General features: G+C 46.2%; 1 protein-coding gene across 1 annotated transcript in view; it reads left to right on the top strand.

The window, feature by feature from the left end:
- Positions 1-21333, top strand: part of TMEM163 (transmembrane protein 163) — a 220315-nt gene that overhangs the window by 174491 nt on the left and 24491 nt on the right. The window contains exon 5 of the mRNA XM_046018619.1: positions 4910-5006. Coding sequence (XP_045874575.1) covers positions 4910-5006 — 97 coding nt within the window. The remainder of the gene's footprint in view (positions 1-4909; positions 5007-21333) is intronic.

Genomic DNA, 21333 nt, shown 5'->3' on the forward strand with positions numbered 1-21333 from the left:
GGGAAGGGGGAAGATGGTGGTCTTGAATTAGTGTTTGGTGTAGGCATCATAGAGAATGAGACATGGCCCATTCCTCACTTTCTCCTTCCCTTTTTCCTGCCTTCAGATGGACTTTTTGGCTTTATTTAAAATGGCAGAGCACATGAAGGGAGAGAGAATCTAGCTAGAATAAAATAACACCAGAGACTGTGCATCCCTAAGTACTATGTTTTTTTTTTTTCCCATTTTATTTATTTTTTCAGCGTAACAGTATTCATTCTTTTTGCACAACGCCCAGTGCTCCATGCAAAACGTGCCCTCCCTATTACCCACCACCTGTTCCCCCAACCTCCCACCCCTGACCCTTCAAAACCCTCAGGTTGCCCCAACCTCCCACCCCTAAGTACTATGTTTGTGCTCATCACCTGTCTTTTATTTTTCATTACTTCACATTTGAACAGTGGCCCAGATTACAAGTGCTTTGGGCACCAGGATGAAAGATGATAAATAAAACATTGACACTTTAAGCTGTGGACTGAACTGATTAATTACCAGGGCTGCTGTGTTTTAGGTCTTTTGTAAATTAGGGGATGACTAGACAAAACTTCTCCTGTTTGGCTGTTTGGATCTGATAGAAAATAATTTAGAACTGGTATAGGACTCAGGCTTTATTAATGGGAATCACAGACCTCCAAACCTATAATTGACAAGGGACCAAATTTTCAAGCTGACATCATTTTGGTTGTGAGAGAGTATCTGTCAGTAGGTTTTGCCGTTATAATTTCATTGGCAAAAAATATTAATGCTTACTGTAAGGTTATTCATAGAATCGCAGTGGTGTGCACAATTAGTAATCTGTGGCCTTTAGCAGAAGAAAAAGAGATGGCCAGTGGCTTTAGTCATTTCTCAGGATTTTACTAGTCATCTTTCAGATATTAAATGTGTCTTGGGGAAGACTATTCTAGGCTCTGTCTTGACTGTGCTTCAGAAACTCAGGAAGGGCTTATTAAAATACAGATTCCTGGGCCCCATCCCCAGAGTTTCTGATTCAGCAGATCTGGGGTGGACTCAAAAATGGGCTGTTCTAACAAGTTCCCTGGTGATGCTCATGCTGCTGTTCTGTGGACCACTCTTGGACAACTGGTGGTCCTGTGGGAGTTCCAATTCAGCTTCAGTTGGTGTTCATTTGGGGGATTATGATGATGGAGGCATTGCATTTGCTTCTTTCTGACTCAGTGTTTTTCTCCTCTGGGGTTTGGGCAGGAGAGAGAAGGAATTTGCATTCATTCCAGTGACCTGGCTGCTTGGTGCTGTCAGGCCCATGGACACATTGCCCTTTCCTGGCCAGGTCAGCCTCTCCTGGTGAAGTCCACATGACATGCTGATGGGGCAGCGATGCTCCATTGCTTCCCCTTCTGCTCCCTCCTAAACTAGGAAGCAGCACACAGTGACAGAAAGAAGCGGTATTTGTAGTGTTGGCTTCTGACCCAAATCTTGCCTGCATCCTGGAGGCCACCACGGTCCCAGGGTGGTGGCCGTGTGAGGGTGCGACGTGGGTGCCAAGAGTCTTCGAGTGGCCAGGTGGTTGACTGGGGCTGGCTGCTGGGAGGGAGTCAAGAGATCCGGTTGTGTTTCTAAGTGGACCTCAAACTCCTCGGTGACCTTGGACAAGCCTCCTAATCCTTGACGTCCTGATTTTGACCATTTGTGTTTATGGAACACACCTCTTTCCTTCCCAGCTTGAAAAACAGCAGACAAACAGAAACTGTGATCTGGTGAGTGGCCTCCAGGGCATTTATGCACGGCTGTGCAGATCTCTGAGTGCCTGAGGACAAAGCTCCTGTATAAACACAATATATTATTAATAAAATGTTAAAAAATAGCATCACCCTCTGCTAATAATAGCCAGTTTAGGCTGGGGGAGCAGCTTTGACATGCAAGCTCCCAGCAGTGGTGAAGGAAGGGTGACTATGATGTTTGAATTTGTAGCACATTTAAAAGTAGCTGAAAACAGGGCTTTACAACATTTTCGAGCATATTCACAGGTACGTTGCTGAAGAAAATATATTATACTTGTGTAAAATTCAATGTTAGTAAACCAAGGCATCAATTTCTTTTGATTTTCTTTACATTTTGGAGTGGTTTTATAAGGTAGGCTATTCAATAGGCATTTTGGCTAAAGTAGTAGGAGTGTCCTTCCCCTTGTATTGGTAAGTGGCTGATGCCCCCTTAAACTCCATGGGGGGAACACTTAGAAATTATCTAGTAATTACTGAATCAGTTAGCAAATACATCTATTCTCCAGATGCATATGGGGCATCTGCTCTGTGCTCCTGTAGATACCGAGACGGAAAAATAGGGTTCTTGACCTTAAGGGATTTGTAGTGTAATTTTCCTTCAAGATATATGAGCAAGATAGTATGTAAGGAGACCATTGCATCTTTTATGTTTGTCTCCGTAAGAAATGTACACAAAATTCAGATCCGTTCTTGGTGCATTATTGTGGTGTTTCTGCAGTCATCTGCAGGAAAAATGGGTTCCTGCAGCATCACCGTTGGCTTTCTTTCTTTCCCCGGCCCCAGGGATGTATGGAGATGGAGGCTCCCAGAGGATGTTGTATAAATTGTCTGTAGACGGTCTAGCACCCAAGTGGTGGCTGTCCTACCTGTGTCTCAGAGAGAGAATACGCTGCACATCTCGTAGGGACATTAGACCGCTTCGTTCTTCACCAGCTGTGGTGACCACTCCCGTCTTACCTGCTGTTCTGGGAGCTGGGGCTTCCTGTGCCTCGTGAAGCTCCCTCAGGGCAGGGCCCCAGCTGGGTCTAGGTGCAGGACTCTCAACCCCAGTGCCTCTGGGAATTGCCTGGGAACTTTGACACAAATGCTTGGGTTCACAGCTCCGAGATTCTGATACGGTTGAATTGGTGTGGTCCCTGGGCAACTGTTCAGAAAACTCCCCAGGTGAGTGCAGTTTGCCCCTGGGTTGAGAAGCACTGAGTTGGTGGTTGACTTTATCTGAAAGAGGGAATTAGTCTGTGGCGAATGCTTAGGAATTTTTTCAATGGAGGAAAGCTCAACTTACATTGGAGGCCTATCCTGACTTGAGGCTCTTTTTCTATAAATGGGACCCCCCTTCCCAGAATGTGCAAGTCGGGATGGTTATTTCAAGTGCTGGTCACAGTGGCCCATAGCTTGCTTCCCCATGGGCACAGCTGGGTCTTGGGGGCCAGTGCCTTGGGAGCACTAATCCCCCGATCCCCAGATCCCCAGGATTCTTCAGCTTTGCTCAACTATCTCATCACTGAAGGGCCTCCAGTAGATGGACCTCATTCCCTCATGATGCCCCTCCTGGCTGCAGCCCCTTTTGCCCTATAGCCCTGCCAGGACTGGGATTACCAGCCCCAGGCTTAGTGCCTCATGTCAGTGTTCTTCCCTCCTGCCACTAACTTAGTGAGTACTTACTGCCTGAATTATCTTATCTCCTCTGTGAGTCTGTGTGTCCCCCAACCCAGGCTCATTCTGGGGATGTACAGCAGTCATGGCAGATCACTCATTGTGCATGGGTCTGGGTCCTTTTTTGCTCAAGATCCCCAGCCCATTCATTATTTTTCCTACAATCTCTATATTTTTGTGTTATGCACTAATCTGTGATAATCCTTTCTTTCTGTCTGTTTTTGAAAGACCAAAACCTACAATTAGAGTATGCATTAGAAGCCTAATGACTGGGCTCAAGCGGCCTTATTTACCTGCTTATTTCTGACTTTGAGGTTTGGGGGAGCATGTCTGTCCATTAGGATTCTAATTAAGTAGGTGTTACTTCAAAGTTATGTGGGCAATTTTGGGTTGTTCTGTTACCCAGAGAAGGGAATCCAAGATGGACAATGAAAAATGATTTGATAGGTGAGAGAAAAAAGGGCTCAGGAGGCTGCCAAGTGATGGGGACATCAGGTTGGGATAGGAATGACCTAGAGCTAATGGTAGTCATTCATTTTTTCTCTATTTTGGTTTTCATTTGGTGCTTTGACTCCTGTATTACTATCATCATTTCCTCATATTTACTTTCATTTTTCATCTTTGCTTTTCCTGCCCATTGTTGGCGTCTGGTTTGCCAGAGAAAGCTCCAACATCCTGAGCTCCCCAAGATGTCCTACCAACCCCTGCCCCACACCCCCTCGTTCTCCTCCTGCCACCTCCTGTGCTGGTATCTCGGTTGAACTCATTCTTCCTTTCCTCCTCTCCTTTCTTTTTAAAGAATTGCTTCCTCTTGGCATAAACACTCTACCTTTTGTTGTCACCAATCATTCTTCCTTCCAGTCTTTGGGAAAATACAGTGGTGTCTATCACGTCGTATCGGGAAGAGACATTCAGAATGGACTTTTCCTTTGTTCAGGCCCACATCAATGGGTTACTTATTTATTTATTTAATTATTTGGATGCTCATTTTCATCTTCAGGTGGAAATATTTTTTCCATTTGACAGGTGAAGCTAAAAGAAGTTCAGTAGCTTGACCAAGATCAAGCGTATTAAATGATAGAGCTTGGGATGTCTCAGGCCAGAGCCTTCACTCTTGGCTATTAGGCTCTGAACCCTCCAGCTGGAGGTGAACTGGCATATTGTGTCGCCAGGCCGAAGGGATGGATTTACTGTCCTTGAAATTCCTCCCATGCCAGCATTCATGGGATGCTCTGAGATCATGTAGGATGGTGAGCCCTTTTCCCTTGGGGTTGGTTTTGCTGATCAACTGGCCTGGGATCCTAGAGATGATTCAGGATCACTTCTGAGATGGGGGTGGGGGTGGGGTGGGGGGTGGTCATGGTGGTCATGTGGCGAATTACGGTTGGGTACCGGTACTTTGGGTTGCATTATTGTGTAAAAAAGAGGAGTGGACTTCTCCCAGTTAAGATTCTCAATGTTTTGTTTCTTTGCAGAGCCTGTGTCATCTTGGGGGTGATATTCCTTCTGTCATCCATATGTATAGTGGTCAAAGCCATCCATGACCTCTCAACGAGGCTGCTGCCAGAAGTGGTAAGGTCCTTTTTCCTTAACAGTTTTTCTGGAGGCACTAGGCTTCCGTGTTACCTCTCACAAAGGATTTACTGGAGCAAGTTGGGCAGGTGGAGAGAAAATAAACAGCGTTTTAGGAGGCCAGAAGAACTCACTGAAGAGTGTGAATGACTTGCAGAGTGAAGCCCTGGGCAAGAGGAAAAAACTTCACGTAGTTGAGGTGGTACGAGGTTCTGGGTTCAGTGTCTCTCTCCTTAGGCGTTTTGACTATCTTTAAAGCAAGATATTTTCTGTGTGAAAAGAAATGGGATGCTTTTATATAGCAGAGTGATCCAGTCTGTGCTGTTTGCATCTGTTGTTCTTGGTCTAGTCAATGATTATTGTAATAATAATAATTTTTCTCTTTTGCACCTTGCATAAATCCATTCACATTGGATTTTGGGGGGCAGAACTGACATTTGGATGCAGAAACTGGAGGGCACAATTTCATATTAAAATGTGTCTTTGACTGCTTTGTTCTTTGGGTGAGAGCTATTACCTGCACTCTGATTCCTTTTGTTCCCTCTTCTCTTAGGAATGCTGGCACGGGTGGGGAAGGGATTTAATGTCTCCTATCAGGTTATCTTCATAGAAGGCAGCTGACTTACCAAAAAATGGAGATGCTGCCATTATGATGATTCTCTATATACAAGTTGCATAGCGATTTAAATGCAAAAATTTGGGCTCTTCTTTTAGGATGTGATTTGATTTGAGTTTGGCTTCATGTGCCATCTTATGCCAGGCCTAAATTCTTAGACCATTCATTTCACTTCTAGAAAAATGTACGTTAATCCTTCCTGGGGCGAGGTATTGCGTGTGTTCCTGGGGAAGATTAAAATGAAGTGGGACTTGATACTGCATTTAGGAGAGCTACGGAAGTGGCTGCTTTAAGTTGCCACCCCATCCCCCAACTGAAATTGAGATCAGAGCTGGTCCTTTAATAACTCACCAGGATATTCGTTATTTGTCGTCACAGCTGGCCAGAGGCTTATTCTCCATTATCTCGGTGAAAGCGAGGGAGGATGGATACCCACCCACGGCTTTCAGCCCGAGTTGGAAGCAGAGCTAGCTGAGGGGGGGAACGGTAGGGTTTACTACTCTGTTCTTAGTCTCACGATTGCGATGCCTCACCCTCCCCTCCTCACTGTGATCTCCCTCTGGCCTGGGATCCCGGACTTTTCCTCCATCAGACTTGCTAGCCTATGTTCCATTCTGTCAGAACCTGAATCTTAGCATGAAGTATGATTAATTAAGATGCCAGGTAATTGCATTTTACAGGGGATGGAAATATGCCTCCACTCTAAGAAATGTTTATCGATGGGAATTTTCAGCACCAGGCTCGTTGACAGGTTCATTCATTTGGTATTAAAAATTAATTTGCAGCAGGGCTACCGTGATAAGGAACGGACAGCTGTGCTCATGGTCCTTTGCAGGGGCCCTCCTTGTCTTTCTCCTGATGGTGGAAGCATTTTTACCTGGGAATAGTCTCACACCTTGCGGTGCAAATGCCCTTAAAGGAAAAAACTCACTAACTGAAATGCCACACCAGGATGAAAATGTCTGATGTCCTGTCCCATGTGGGGTTCCGGGAGGGTGAAGAGCTCCATGATTTTCTCCCAGACTGGCCCTGTCCTTAGAGAACTCATGCCCACTGCATCTTTTATCAGTCCTGGTGTGGGATTTAAGAATCAGACCCATTTATGGTCATCTCCTCAGAACCCTGAAGAAAAGATTAAGGTGGTTTTATCATTTGGTTTTCCGTCTTCAGCGTTATGGAAAGATAACAAAGGTACGCAAGCTCCTGTCTCCAGAGAGGAGGCCTTCTGATCAGCTGAGTGGAACAGGGGGCCCCGGTAAAGGCTGCCAAGTGGTTGCAGACTGTGTTTCCATCCCGAGTCTTTCGCTTCCCACTCTCCGCTCTTGAAGTTTGGGGCAGCCCGCGGGCCATAGCCAGACCCCCAATCCCTGGCCTGTGGTCATTCAGCACCAATGTTTGTCCACATCTAAATTAGGCCATAATTTAGATCGGATGTAATCAGCTGCTCACAGAAGCCAGTCCAGAAAGCAGGAGAAGCTCGAGTGCCCGCCGTTGTCTGTGGCAAGCCTGTGCCTGGAGGAGAGGCCCGCCCTCTAGTGGTGCCAGGCAGAGTTGCTGTGCAGGGCTGTGGACCCAGGACTCTCAATGAAGTTTTCAAGAGCCAGTGGAAGCCTCTGTTTAATGTGAAATAAATTGGCAACTCATTAAACATTTTTGAAAACCCTGGTTGGGAGTGGGTAGGCAATTTCATATAGGTCAAATAAAGTATGCCTGTGGCGGTTGAAACCAGGGAGACTGGTCTTCAGGGCTGGGATGGCATGATTTTCCGTCCACATTACAGCCTTGCCTTTGCCCTCAGTTGCAGAAATGCCTCCCCCCCCCCCCCCATTTATTCCAGTGTAGTTAACATACAGTGTTAGATTAGTTTCAGGTGTAAAATGTAGTGATTCAGCACTTCATACGTCACCTGGCGCTCATCACAAGTGCGCTCCTTATTCCCCATGACCTATTTCACCCATCCCCCAGCCACCTCCCCTCTGGTATCCATTAGTTTGTTCTCTATAGTTAAGAGTCTGTTTCTTGCTTTGTCTCTTTTCCTTTGTCCATTTGTTTTTTAAATTCCACATGAGTGAAATCATACGGTATTTGTCTTTGGCAGACTTATTTTGCTTAGCATTATACTCTCTACCTCTATCCATGTCATTGCAAATGGCAAGATTTCATTCTTTTTGATGGCTGAGTAATATTCTACTGTAGATACACACCACAACCTCTTTATCCATTTATCAGTTGGTGGACACCTGGAGGAACCCTCATGTACTGCCGGCGGGAATGCAAGCTGGTGCAGCCACTGTGGAAAACATCATGGAAGTTCCTCAAAAAGTTAAAAACAGTAATCACACAGCTGGGTATTTACCTGAAGGATGCTAAAACACAAAGGCAAAAGGCTATGTGCACCCCTCTGCTTACTGCAGTGTTATTTATAATAGCTGCGCTGTGGATGCAGAGCTGCCTTTGTAGGTATGATTTCTATCAGGTTGTTTTTACTGTGGGCTTGTCAGAAGCAGCATTTTCCTAACCCCGGGCCTGTTTCCGGGTGGCTTTCTTTTCTTTTCTTTTTTTTTTTTTAAAGATTTTATTTACTTATTTGACAGAGAGAGATCACAAGTAGGCAGAGAGGCAGGCAGAGAGAGGAGGAAGCAGGCTCCCTGCGGAGCAGAGAGCCCGATGCGGGGCTCGATCCCAGGACCCCAAGATCATGACCTGAGCCGAAGGCAGCGGCTTAATCCACTGAGCCACCCAGAGGCGCCTTTCTTTTTAAGGTCGCTGAACCCTTTTCAGAGTGAGAATCATTGCAAGGACGTGTACGCTTTGAATACGAAAGCTCTGTAGTTTGGAATTTCCCAGCCACAAAGTACAGTGACTCTGAGCCGTGGCGTGGTCGCCAGGCCATCCGTGTCGTGCTGGAGAAGCCAGGCCAGCTGGGGCCCCAGCACAGAATCCGTGCCATCTGCTGCAAGGGCTTCATGATTAAATGGTTTAAGTCTGCTCCACACAGGCTGCCTGTGATCTCATCAGATCATTAATGAATCCAGTTCTAGAAGAGCCTTCTCAGAAACTCTTGTGTGAATAGTGGTTCTAGAAGTCGGCGAGAGTGGGCAATGCCTCAAGTGTAGTGGTTGCCTTATATCTGTGGGTTGCTTTGAGAAGAATATGGTCCTCTTCTTCCCACCCCCGCCACACCCTGCTTAGGTAAGAAGGGACAGGTGGCACGTGTCTCCTTTTCTCTGAAGCTGGAATGATCTTCCCGGGCTGGTCAGCTGGCTGCTGGCAGAGCCTCGTGTCTCCTGGTCCAGGGCTGTCTCGGCTGCCAGTACTCTTGGGTGTATATGGTCCTGTTCTTCAGCTTCTCAGGTTTGGCCCTTCTGGGTTCTCATGCTCAGAGGGGCTGCTGCCAGGGCTGTCCTAGCGAAGATGTCCAGGGCCCCAGCGGGTCCCATCCCTGGCTTTTCTGGCTACTTCTGCTACCTCCATCCCGTACTGTTCTCTGTGCACATTGTCCCTTGAGAGCCCCGCAGGCAGGTTAACCAAGAAGCGATGGAGGATGCCACGGACAAGTATGGAAGGAGGGGAGTCATGGGATGCGCAGAATCACATGGAAGGAAGCGCTTTAGGGAAGCTGGTTGGCATGGCGGAAGGTATGTGGATGTGGACCTGCAGGCTGCTGGAGGTGAGGGTCCTGTCTCTGCCTCTTCTTACCCAGGAGACCAGCACAGGCCAGTTGCTTAGCTCCCTGACCCTGTGCTTCCTCATGTAAAATGGAGCTAATACTACATCAGAGGTTTAGGATAAGGATCAAGTGAGCCCTGTATTTAAAATCACAATCAGGGAGCCCCTGGGTGGCTCAGTGGGTTGGGTCTCTGCCTTCAGCTCAGGTCATGATCCCAGGGTCCTGGGATGGATCCAGCATCGGGCTCTCCCCCACCCCCGCCCGCCTACTTGTGATCTCTCTCTCTTTGTTAAATAAATAAAATCTTTAAAATAAAATAACAACCATTAAAAGACAATGCTACTGTGATGGCTGCTGCCCTTAACATTCTGAATTTTGATGTTTCTGAATCTCTGATTAGTGTCACCCCAGGTGGTGGCCTGAGGTAATTTCAGACTGGGCCCCTCATCCCTTTTACTTGGCTCCTGCTCTCCCCTGTGGCTGGCTTGAACTCCCTCTCTGGCTTCAGGTGGCCCTGGCCAGTCTTGGGCCAGCCTTTGAGAGAACATCAACACACTGTCGGAAGACCTGACCTCCAAGGCTATCTCGCCACTCATCGGGTGTGTGACTGGTAGCAAATCACGGTTCCTCTCTGAGTAAAATTCCTTCTGTGCAAATGGGGATCAGGCCACCTACTCTGCTGCAGAGACGGAGAGTTGAATGACGTCATGAAGTGCTCTATAAACTGTCATGCTTTACAAGAGAGGGAGAGGACCTTGGTTCTGATACCAAGGCCATAGAAGTCCCATTCTTGCCCGTGAGCATCCTGTCAGTGTCCTGTTTGGTCAGACCAGCTCATTAGCTTCTCCTGCCTGTAGTAGATCAAGACTTCTTCAGCTGGCGCTCTCGGACAGTGTCTGCGTCCAACCTCCTTCCGTGGTCATGCAGCGGCAATAGTGATTACAGTTGTAATTAAAATAATAACTAGATTGGCTGTAAGTAATATATGGCTGTATGTTGATAGAATAAGCGCTATCATTTGAATGTCTACTAATCCCTAGACCTTCTGTCTAGGCACTGGGGATTCAAAGTCAAGTAGCAACAGTGACTAGAGTTTTCTCACCCTGCAAAGCAGTTGGCTTCTCATAGGAGCTGTTCCTTTCCTCTCTCTCTCTCATCTCTGTTTCCTGTGTACACCAGTATCCCTGGTTAGGGAGGAAGGAATTGAGAGAGAGAAGTGCAAAAGAGGAGAAGGAGGCAAAGGAAGAAAGGAAAAATAACTTCGTGTCATAGGTCAGAAATGATTGCGTGGCATAATTTTGATTCTTCCTTGAGTAGCAAGGTTGTCTTCCAGGCCTCCCCTTGACCATCTCTCTGTTAAGTTCCGCAGATGCCAGCCCACCCGCCAGAACGAAGTAACTTCTAGCAATAAAAGGGAAACCCTCTCCGTTGTTCATTTTCCTGCTCTATTTCCTTCCTCTGGGCCTGGCGCTGTGGCCGCTTTCACGGCTCCATCAGCGCCACAGGTGTTGTGGGTGTGTGCCACGCGTGAAGGGTGGGCTGGCCCTGCACAGCCCGTGATGGCAGTGCTGTTCCAGCAGGAACCGCAGATGGGATTTCACTCTCAAGAACAAAACTGGGGCTACGACTCTCTTGTAAAGGGTATTTTAGGGTTGTACTAGCAAGGTCACAGCCAAGAACTTTCCCCAAGGATCTTCCTACTTGCAAAACTGACAGATTCTTGGATTTGTAGGCTTTTGATTTGTGGGATTTGATCTGTTCACAGCCCAGACTGGGTAGTGCTGTAGGCTCCCTGTGCAACAATCTGTAATTACTGCAAACTGTTTAGCGTTCAACCCTGCGCTGTATCTCGGGCTAGTAGGGGTTCTTTCTGTGCTCTCCAGCTGCTCGTTGTTATGCTCTCAGTGAGTCTCTACCTGATGCAGAGGATGGAGCCATGTTGGCCAGTCTTCGTCCCACACCTCTGTTTTCAGTCTCCTCTCATCCTTCCCTCTCTCTCCGGGCTTCTCCCCTTCCCACACTTAGCCCTTTGAGCTCCCTCCTTGCCCACCTCCTTAGAAATCGCATTTCCACCCTCATTCCTTCTCTTTATGGCATCTTTAGCTACTCCCTGCCTGCACTTTGTCCCCAGGCATTTTCTTTCCAGCCCTTCCTCCTCACCTTTAGCTTCCTGTGCTCCTGAAAGCTCTCTGTCTGGAGATAGCCATCCCTTCCTTCCCATTCTTGCCTCAGTTTCAAACCCTGCCTCCCCCCAGCCTGCTCCCGGTAGTCTTTCAAGCCCATTCTTCAGGGTGTCCCTTTTGAGGCAAATGTTGAACAGAAGGAAATGAGGGAGTGAGGTGGGGCCAGCAGTAAAGGTTTGGGACCAGGTGACTGGCTTCACACAACTGCTGCCCACCCGTGAGCTTGTCAGCCTCAGGTCACCTGAGGCAGTTGTCTCATCCACGGGAGGGAGTTTCAAAAGGTTCCGTCAGTCCTGAGTGAGTGTAGTCTTGCGGCTAAGGATGTGGGAGTTGGAGTCAGAGATCTTGGGATCTCTATCCCAAGTCTGCCAGTTTCTGACTAGAGCATTCTGGGTAGGTGGTTTATCCTTTCTCTGCCTCAGTTTCTTTGCTTTTATTTATTTATTTTTTAAAGATTTTCTTTATTTATTTGACAGAGAGAGAGATCACAAGTAGGCAGAGAGGCAGGTGTGTGTGAGGGGGAGAAGCAGGCTCCCTGCTGAGCAGAGCCCGATGCAGGGCTCGATCCCAGGACCCTGAGATCATGACCTGAGCCGGAGGCACTGAGCCACCCAGGCGCCCCTGAAGAAGTTGTTTCTAAGGAAGTTGGAGGACCTTCAGTTCTGGAAGCCCAGGCTTTTAGGAAGTGCCTTCAGGGATACTGTTCCTCGCTCAGGTTGTGTCATGCGATAGAATCTTTCTTGTGCAATTATCTATCTATAATTTCTGGATCCACCATTGGCGGTAGAGATACTCATCTCCAGTATGACAGGTTCGCAAGGGCAACTCTAAATTTTATTTGGGATTTGTATTATCAAATACTTAAAAAAATCACACACACTCGGGGCCAGTGTAAAATCAAAAACTCTAAAACTTCTACAAGAAAACAAAGGAGGATATCTGAGCGATCGTGGGATAGGCACAGTTTCTTAGGTAGGCCACGAAAACCATGAACTATTAAAAAACCACGAACCACTGAAAAATCGGAGTTTATCAAAATCAAAAACCTTTGCTGTCCCGAACACTGTTAGGAAAATGACAAGACAGCATGGACAACACTTCTCTGTCAGACAAAAGACTCTGTCCAGGATATATAAAGAACAGTTTGATAATAATATGATCAACAACCCAGTAAGGAATCCTCCCTCCCATTTCCTCTTTCTCCATAAAGTCTTCATGTCCTATAGTGAAAGTTTGTTCTCCATCAGAATTTGATACATTTTTATTAAGACTATTCCTTCATATTTTGTGAGCTTTCTTGCTATCTGATGGGTTAATATTTCATTTTCTGTATTATTACTGCATTAAACTAATGATACTTGAATAATGATCTTCCTGATTTTTGTTTTATTAGTTGATTATTTTGGATATATTATATATAATGGCAGTTCCTTTCCAATTCTGATAGTTTCTTTTTTTCTTATTTATCAGCCAAGGTCTTCAATACAATATTGAATAGTTGGCTGCTGATTTTTGGAGTGACTATTCAATTTTTTGTTTGCTGAGAGGTATTTTTTAAAATCACAAATAAATGTTGAATTTTGGGTACTGTTTCTGTATATACTGAGATGTTTATTTTCCTTTGAGAGGTTAATATTTTGAATTAATAGTCTAATATTGAGGCATCCTTATTCTTGGAATAAACCCTATTTGTCCAGAAAGTGTTACTCTTTTAATTCATAGCTCATTTTCACTTACTATTTCATTTAGGATTTTTGCATCTCTGCTCATAAGTGACGTTAGTCTAAAGAACCTGCCCTTTCACACCACATAAAATCTTTAAAAATCACATATAATCTTTAAAAATCTTTAAAAAAATAAAATATGTAGAAGAAACATAACCTTAGTACCCACCCTGCAGAGTTGTAAGGATCAGCCCAGTTCATGCATGTAAAAAGCATTTTTAAAAAGTGCTCAGCACTTTGTGCTGAAACTGGTGTTTTCTTACTTCTATTATAATTACCAGCCCTGTGACTGTTTTTTTTTTTTTTGCCCCTGCCATCTCATTTTTATAGTTGTGGTTTGGCAACAATTTTTAAAACGTATTTTTCTAGAAATTGCCCACTTATCTAGGCTTTCAAATGTACCACATTGAAGTTGCTTATATTATTTACATAAGATTTTTTAAAGATTTTATTTATTTATTTGACAGAGATCACAAGTAGGCAGAGAGGCAGGCAGAGAGAGAAGCAGGCTCCCCGCTGAGCAGAAAGCCCGATGTGGGGCTGGATCTCAGGAACCTGGGATCATGACCTGAGCCGAAGGCAGCGGCTTAACCCACTGAGCCACCCAGGTGCCCTACAGAAGATTTTTTAAAATCTTGGATCCATCTGTACTTACATGCCCTGTTTTATTGCTGATGTTTATTTGTGCTCTCGCTCTTTGTCTCTTAATCTCGCGTGCCAGAAGTTTATTCATCTCCTTAGAAAAGCTGCATTTGGTTTTGTGGATCACATTGATTTGCTTTCTATTTCATTCGGCTCTCATCTTTAGTAGTTCCTGCTGTTTTGTTCACACTTAGTTTGGGAGGTGGGTAAGTGAGTTTTATGTTTATTTTTTCTTTTTCAGTTTTTGCTGTTGGTATTTCCTTTTTTCCCCTCCCATTGTGTTTTTATACTAATACAGAATAGTCATTTATGGAAGGAGCTGGCAAAAATAGTTTATGCAGAGAAGTGTGTTCCACACTTCGGGACCTCTGATGGAGCACTGCTATGTACACGTGTGAGAAGCCGTCCAGATTCTCCAGTGACTGAAGCACAAGTGAGAGCTCGTAGGGCAACCATCAGACAGAGCAGGTGGGGAGCGGGAGTGTGTTACCCAGCGCCACGTCAGGTTTCTCTGTCTCCAGCTCTTCAATCCAATGCTAACCTATGTTGCTGGGAAGGAGTTTCATGGAAGTGATTAGCAGCTATCATCAGCTACTGATCCTCATTAGTGAGATGATCCTCACTAATCTGAGTGGGCTTGATCCAGCCAGTGGAAAGGCTTTAAGAGCAGAGCTGAGGCTTCCCTGAGGAAGAAGTTCTACCCAGGGAGAACAACTTCAGTGGGTGCCTGCGTCCCAGTCTGCCCTTCTTGACGGGGGTGGGGGGGTTGTCTCGGGCTTGCCCAGCCAGCCCCCCACGGTCACACAAGTCAGTTCCTTGCAGTGCCTCTCTTACTATTGGTCTCCTCCTGGTTCTCTTCCTCTGACTAACGTACTCATAAGTTACTGCCTTGAAGTATTTTCTTTATGTTGAGTTTTGATTTTTATCTAAGTCATGCATGTTTACGATTTAAATGGCCTGTTATTCTACAAGAGTCATTATAAAAAATAACCCCTACTCTACAGGCAGCCATTGATAACTTTCAGCCTCGGCATCTCTAAGTAACATGCATATGTCGCTCCTTCTGGCTTTGTCAGTTACAAGCATGATTCCTTGACTCCCTCCTCTGGTTGGCTCTTTAACCATCCCCCATTGCCTGCTTTCCACCCCCACCCCCACCCCCGGTACATTTGCATGGGTATTTTGTTTAGATCAATAGTCAGCATTATTAGGATGATGGTGGTAAATGCTGTTCATAGCAGGGCCTTGTAGTCTTGTATGATGGGTTTTGTTCTTCCCTGCATTATACATTGTATGTCCCCTCATACTCATAAAATGAAAATGGATTATAAGTTATACACAGACACACGTATGTGCGCTTTGCAGATCTCCTCAGTTGTCATCTTGAGATCTCATTCACTGTGATTCTGGGGATTCATTTTATTTTTCTCTTGGATTGTATCTTACTGGATCCCACGTTGTTGTCTTTCCTGATTTATGCTACTGTTCTGGAGGAGCACCTTTTTAAGTAGCTTTCTAAGAACACACATAAGGAAGGCAAAATTTTTTGAGACTTTAATGTCTGAAAATGTTGCTGTTCTATCCTCACACTTTATTTGGTAGCTTGCCTGGATGGCAAGGAGTTTATGAGGCATTAATCCACTGTCTTCTCATTTCCAGTGTTGCTTTTTGGAAGTTTAATGCTAGTCTAATAACCAGCTTTTATTGTTGAATTAAAAAAAAATATTTATTTGACAGAGAGCATAAGCAGGGAGAGGGGCAAAGTGAGGGGGAGAAGCAGGCTTAGCAGAGAGTCTGATGCGGGGCTGGATCCCAGGGCCTTAGGATCTTGACCTGAGCCAAAGGCAGATGCTCAGTCAACTAAGCCAACTATGTGCCCCCTTGTTGTTATTTTTTTAAATCTTTTTTTTCCTCTCTGGAAGCTTATAAGATCTTCCATTTGCCCTCAGTGTTCTGGTTTCCCCAAAGTCTGGTGATTATTGGCTGTCTGATAATATTTAAGAAAAATATATTTATGATTGTGTGTGGGTGAGACTCCTGAAGTATGATCTTAATGCCAGGGCAGGAGATTTTTTTTTTTTTTTAATTTTATTTATTTGACAGAGAGAAATCACAAGTAGGCAGAGAGGCAGGCAGAGAGAGAGGAGGAAGCAGGCTCCCTGGAGAGCAGAGAGCCTGACACGGGGCTCGATTCCAGGACCCTGGGATCATGACCTGAGCCGAAGGCAGAGGCTTTATCCCACTGAGCCATCCAGGCGCCCCCAGGGCAGGAGATTTTAACCTGGTTTTTGGCCCCTTGGATGGTATTTAGAGTATCCAGGAACTTTAATTAGAATGAAATCATGTCTTTATTTTCATTTAAACTTTATCTTAAACTTCACCTTTTCTTCCATCATAAAATCAGGCAATAAACCACAGTTGGTAATATTAGAGTCCTTGTAACTTTGTCACCAGTGAAAATCAGATATTGTCTAAGATCGTTTTGGTAGATATCTCAAAATATTTTTTGTGCTTATCACTACATTACTGTCCTTAATCGATCCATTGTGCTATTTAATACACTCATTTAGAAGCACTTATTAAAGCGTAGTGTTTTATATCTTATGAGGTGCATGCCAATGTAATTGGTTTCTTTTATAAGTCTTTATATTTTATTTTAGGCACTTCAAGTCATTTTCTCTGTTCTTCTGGGTTAGTCAGTTTGGCAGGGTTTTAGGTGAATTCCCTTAATCCCTCTTCTTTTCAACGCAGTGACCCCTGTTTTCAGTGGCACGAGGTGCCTGGTGCAGAGACGCTTTATTTGGCTCTCTGCCATCCAGAGGTGTGCTTGCCTGTTGGGGAACAGCGTTAGTGCACTGTGGACCGCGGGGGAGGGGACATGGTCAATGAATCCTCCTCCTTTCAGTCTTCCTTCTTGCGCTGCTCCTCCAAGAGTGCCTGTGGCATTGATTCTAAGCCTTCCGGGTTCCGATTCGTAGCTTCCGGACTTCACCCTCTGACCTAAGATTCCACCAGCGTTTGCAACGTTCAGGCATGTGCCCCTCTTTGTCTACTTTCCCAGCTCACACAGATTTGTGGCTGTTGTGCTTGTTTTCTTTGTCCTTGTGGGTTCCTGCTTAAAAAACAAAAAACAACAAAACAACAAAAAAAACCCCAACCCCCCCCCCCCCCCAAAACCAACAATCCTGTGTTGCCACGTAGTGGGTCTTATAAAACCCGTCTGTGTGTGTCCACTGCACTATCTTAAATTGGAATCTCTTCTGATTTTTAAGGCATTGTCGAATACAGAGAGCCATTTTCTGAGCATTGTGAATTATCTGTTTTTCTTTTATTGAATCAAAATTGAGAGTTCGGGTCATCAGGCAACTTTGGAGGAAGATTGACCTACACATTCCTAGGTGTGAAGGGGAGGAGAGTTTAGGTCGGACCTCTGGGGGCTTGAATGCCTTCCGTGTTCCTGACCAGCTATGACCCAACCCTTTCTGTTGTGGTCATAATTTCTACGGCAGCAATCTTGAAATGCTTGTGTTTAAAACAAGATGAGATTGTTCTTTAAGGCTTTGGACAAAAGCTTTGTCGCTAGTGGGCATCCGTAGTTGTACTGCTTGTATTGTTAGGCCCGTTATGTAAGGACCTCTTTATTTTGATATTTGGAACGGGGGTGTTGGCGTGATACTCAGTGGCATGTCCTTCGTAACAGCAGAGGGGAGAAGCAGGCAGCCTGACGATCGTACTTCCTTTGCGGAACAGAGCCGTTCCCGTGCTTCGGTACCTCTGTGTCAGGAGGGCTTAGCGCAGGGGTTGTCAGGCTTTGTTCACGTTTTATGAACCCTGCAGGTGTCCTTTCCTTTCAACATCCCATGGTCACAGCGTCCAGCCAGCAAGCCTCCGCTCCAATCCCGTGGCACTCAGCATTCAGGGCTTAGAGCGCATGTCTCCCCGAGAGCCTTGCTTTCCTCTCCGACATCAGAAAACAGAAGTCAGACTGAGGCCTCATGTGATAGAAGCCAGGCTGCGTCTTGCCATGGCAGCCAAGCCCTTGAAAGTGTCCCCTTGTCCCTGAGGCGGTCACAGTGCGTCAGTTGACACCGTCTTGCCCTCCTCTATAGCGTCTCGTGACCCTGGCGCTTTCAGCTCTGTGGCACCCGTGGAGCCTGGCACCTGCTCCCTTCACTAGACCACAGGGCCTCAACGGTCAGCTCGACTAGTCTGGCCAGAGTCACAAGGGACCAGGGCCCTCCAGTCTGTCTGTAAGGCCCACCAATGACGCCACGTCCACCGGCTGCAGAACTTCCTGGCCTCTTGCTCGACTCTCTGAATGCCAGTTGTCTTGACCCTCCTCGTATCAAAGTGGTTCGATGCTAATTCGAAAATCACGCAGTCCTTCAATGTGAATCTGTGGCAATTTGTCAATATAATTTAATAACTGGGGGAAAATTGAGGCATCCTCTTGGTGTGATTTCCTCCACATCTGCCAGTTTTTCTCATCTGCTGGGGGTGGGGTGATGAAAAGATCTGAGAATGAGAGTGACTTTTAATTTCACCTGGGGCCGTAAATCGATACACATTTATTATTCCGCCAGCACTAGCATTTCCCTGGGTGGTTCTGTAACACATGTAGTGTCAGAATGATTTGAAATTTGTCCTCATTAGGAAAGCAAAGGACGCCTTTTTGTGCAAGCATAAGCAAGTGAGCCTGCCTGTGTCCCCACGTGCGGTCACACATCTTATGAAAAGGGAAACTGTTGGTCTTGGGGGAACGGGCGGGTTGGATTTACAGACACAGCCCCCGTCTGGTGTTTGTGACCACAGTTGACTGTGACCTCGGCTTCGCGACTACTGCTGTCACCTATGATAAAGGAATAAGCTTAAGGTAGGAGGAGACAAGTGGTACTGAAAAAAAAAAATCACGTCTACAAAAAGGTTTTCCTGTGAGCAACACCACCATGAATAAAACTGCTGTGCGGTGAGGCTATATGGAAAAGTAGGGGTGGTTGCAGGAAGGATGGAAAACTCAGTGTCACAGCGTTAGAAATTGCTACCCGCTGGTGAGCAGCCAGAAACATGGGTTGTCCATTTTATGTGATCGTGTGAATCCATGCGAAGCTGACTCTGGCTGACAGCTGTTAACTGACATCACACCTGTGTTTTGGGGTAAAGGATCCCAGTGGGAGTGATGGGGGATGTCTTAGCGTGTCTGGCTGCAGGCACAGAGTATCGTAGACTGGGTGGCTTAACCCACAGACCTTTATTTCTCACCATTCTGGGTGCGGGCCAGTCTGAGAGCAAGATACCAGCAGGTGTGGTGTCCGGTGAGAGCACTCCTCCTGGGTTACAGATGGCACTAATCCCATTCACGGGGACGGCACCCTCTGGACCCAGTCAGCTCCTGGAGGCCCACCCTTCAGTGCCATCACACTGGGGATCAGGGCTACAACATCCGGATTTGGGGGGAACAAACTGGGAGAACAGGTGGACTTGTTTGAGCCTAGCAGGTGGAAGGGGTTGGAAGGCTGCGTTGGGCCATCCTGATGGCCAAGATCTTGGTCAGTGACCGCGCTGACTTTTTAGAGGCTGTTGGGCAAGATGGTTCTGGCAGCTTGTCCACCGGCACTCATTTCACTCTGGTATTTTGACCTGCTGGTACAGCTCTCTTGATGGCAGATGGTCTCCTGTATCAGGGGAGGGGATCAGACCCCACTGGCTTCCTTCCTGTTTCTTCACCTGCTCCTGGCATTGTCAACCGCCCATCTCCCTTGGGGACCTAAATGAAAAAAGGCCTGGTGTCAAAACAGGAGGCATTTAGAGTGAATTAAAAAAAAAAAAAAGTCACAGTGAGGGCTGGGAAAGTGATCACTATATATCGATGGTACGGAACACGCTTAGTACCTGCAGCCCACGATGCGTGCCCAGCGGAGTCTGTCGACAAAGATGCCAGGCCAAACCATCTATGCAGCCTGACTCTGTTTGGATAGAATGCAGGAGTAGACTAAAGGACTCTCTGGTGACTGCACTGTGAAAGCGGTTGCAGAGGGTGGAGAAAGGGTGCAAAGGAACCTTCCAAGGTAAGGGAAATGTTCTGTATTGGGTTTGGGGGTTGGTTAAATGGCTGTTACCATTGGCAGAATTCATCACATCAAAGGTCTGAAAGCTGTGCTTCTTACCCTATGTTAATAATACCTCAGTAAAAAGGTATATGATAAAAATGAAAACAAGGAAACAAAACAACAAATCCCTGGGTGCCTTTTTGAGGCAGGGTGTTAGTCAATCATGATGAATTTTAGCACTGTGGGTTTTTTGTTTGTTTGTTTGTTCTCGCTGAACTCAGGGCTGATTGCTATGCCTAACTGCCTCTTCTGACCATTTGCCAGGTCATGATCTTTACCTGCGCATGTACGGCACTTGTCTCGACCACCTTCTAGCCACTTACTGCTTTATCCCAGTTCAGAGAGAATAACCTGCTTGTTTCCAAATCAAACTTTCTGTGATGGTGGAAATGTTCTAAATCTGCACTCTCCAGCATGATAAATAACCGATGGCCATATGTGGCTCTTGAGCGCTTGAAATGTGGCTAGTCAAAGGAGGAGCTGAGTTTTCAGTTTTGTTGATTTTAAATTTAAATAGCCACACATGTGTTTGAAGGCGAAAAGTGTTATTTTAAACAAAAGATCAGGGGATGGGAATACAGCGATGACAGTGATTACAGTCAAGGACCACCTCACTGAGCAGGTGATGTTTGAACAGAGGTACGATGCTAGTGAATAATGAGAAGGAGCAGCATGCGCAAACGTCCTGTGGTAGGAGCATGTTCAATGTGTTAGAGGAGAAGGGCAGAGGCTGGGGGCTGGAGCAGCGGGAGAGAAGGGGAGAGTGGTAAAGCTGAGGGCAGAGGGGTCACCTCCATCCAGTTGGTTTGGTTGGGTTTGGCTTTCTGCAAAGAGGTGAAAAAGATCATCTTTTCAGTGTATAGCAGATCATGGTGACTGTCATCTGCCAGGTCAGCAGACAGTGTGGGGCAGTGCGGGGCCCTGTGTTTTCCTGAAGAGGAGCTGCCCGACGTCCAGATCTGGCAGACCAAATTCTCCTGAGCTGGTGTGCAACGCCTGATATCACACATCAGCCCTGGGATCCTCCCTCAGCTCAGGACTTACCGGTTCTCCCCTCATTGCTTTGAATCCTCAAACTAGCTGTATGGCTTTCCCTGCACTCCAGCCTGGGCTTAGAGAATTGGAAGAGGTTGATAGTGTCTGGCTGCCCAGGGAGAGGCAGAGCATGGTTGGGAGCTCTGAGCTCTGCTGCTGTTTCTCTGATATCTTTGGGGGAGCCACCTGCTGTTTCTTAAGCCTCAGTTTCCCCACCTGCAGTATGGATTAGATGGTCTCTGAGTCCTTTTCCAGTTCCAGTGCTCTGATTTTAAGACCACCTCATTTGTGTACAGAAGGTGTGTTCTCTCTCATCTGGTCATGGGCCAGATTTGGGGGGCTGGTCAAGG

The sequence above is a fragment of the Meles meles genome, chromosome 9 (assembly GCF_922984935.1).
Source record: "Meles meles chromosome 9, mMelMel3.1 paternal haplotype, whole genome shotgun sequence".
Classification (NCBI taxonomy): Eukaryota; Metazoa; Chordata; class Mammalia; order Carnivora; family Mustelidae; genus Meles; species Meles meles.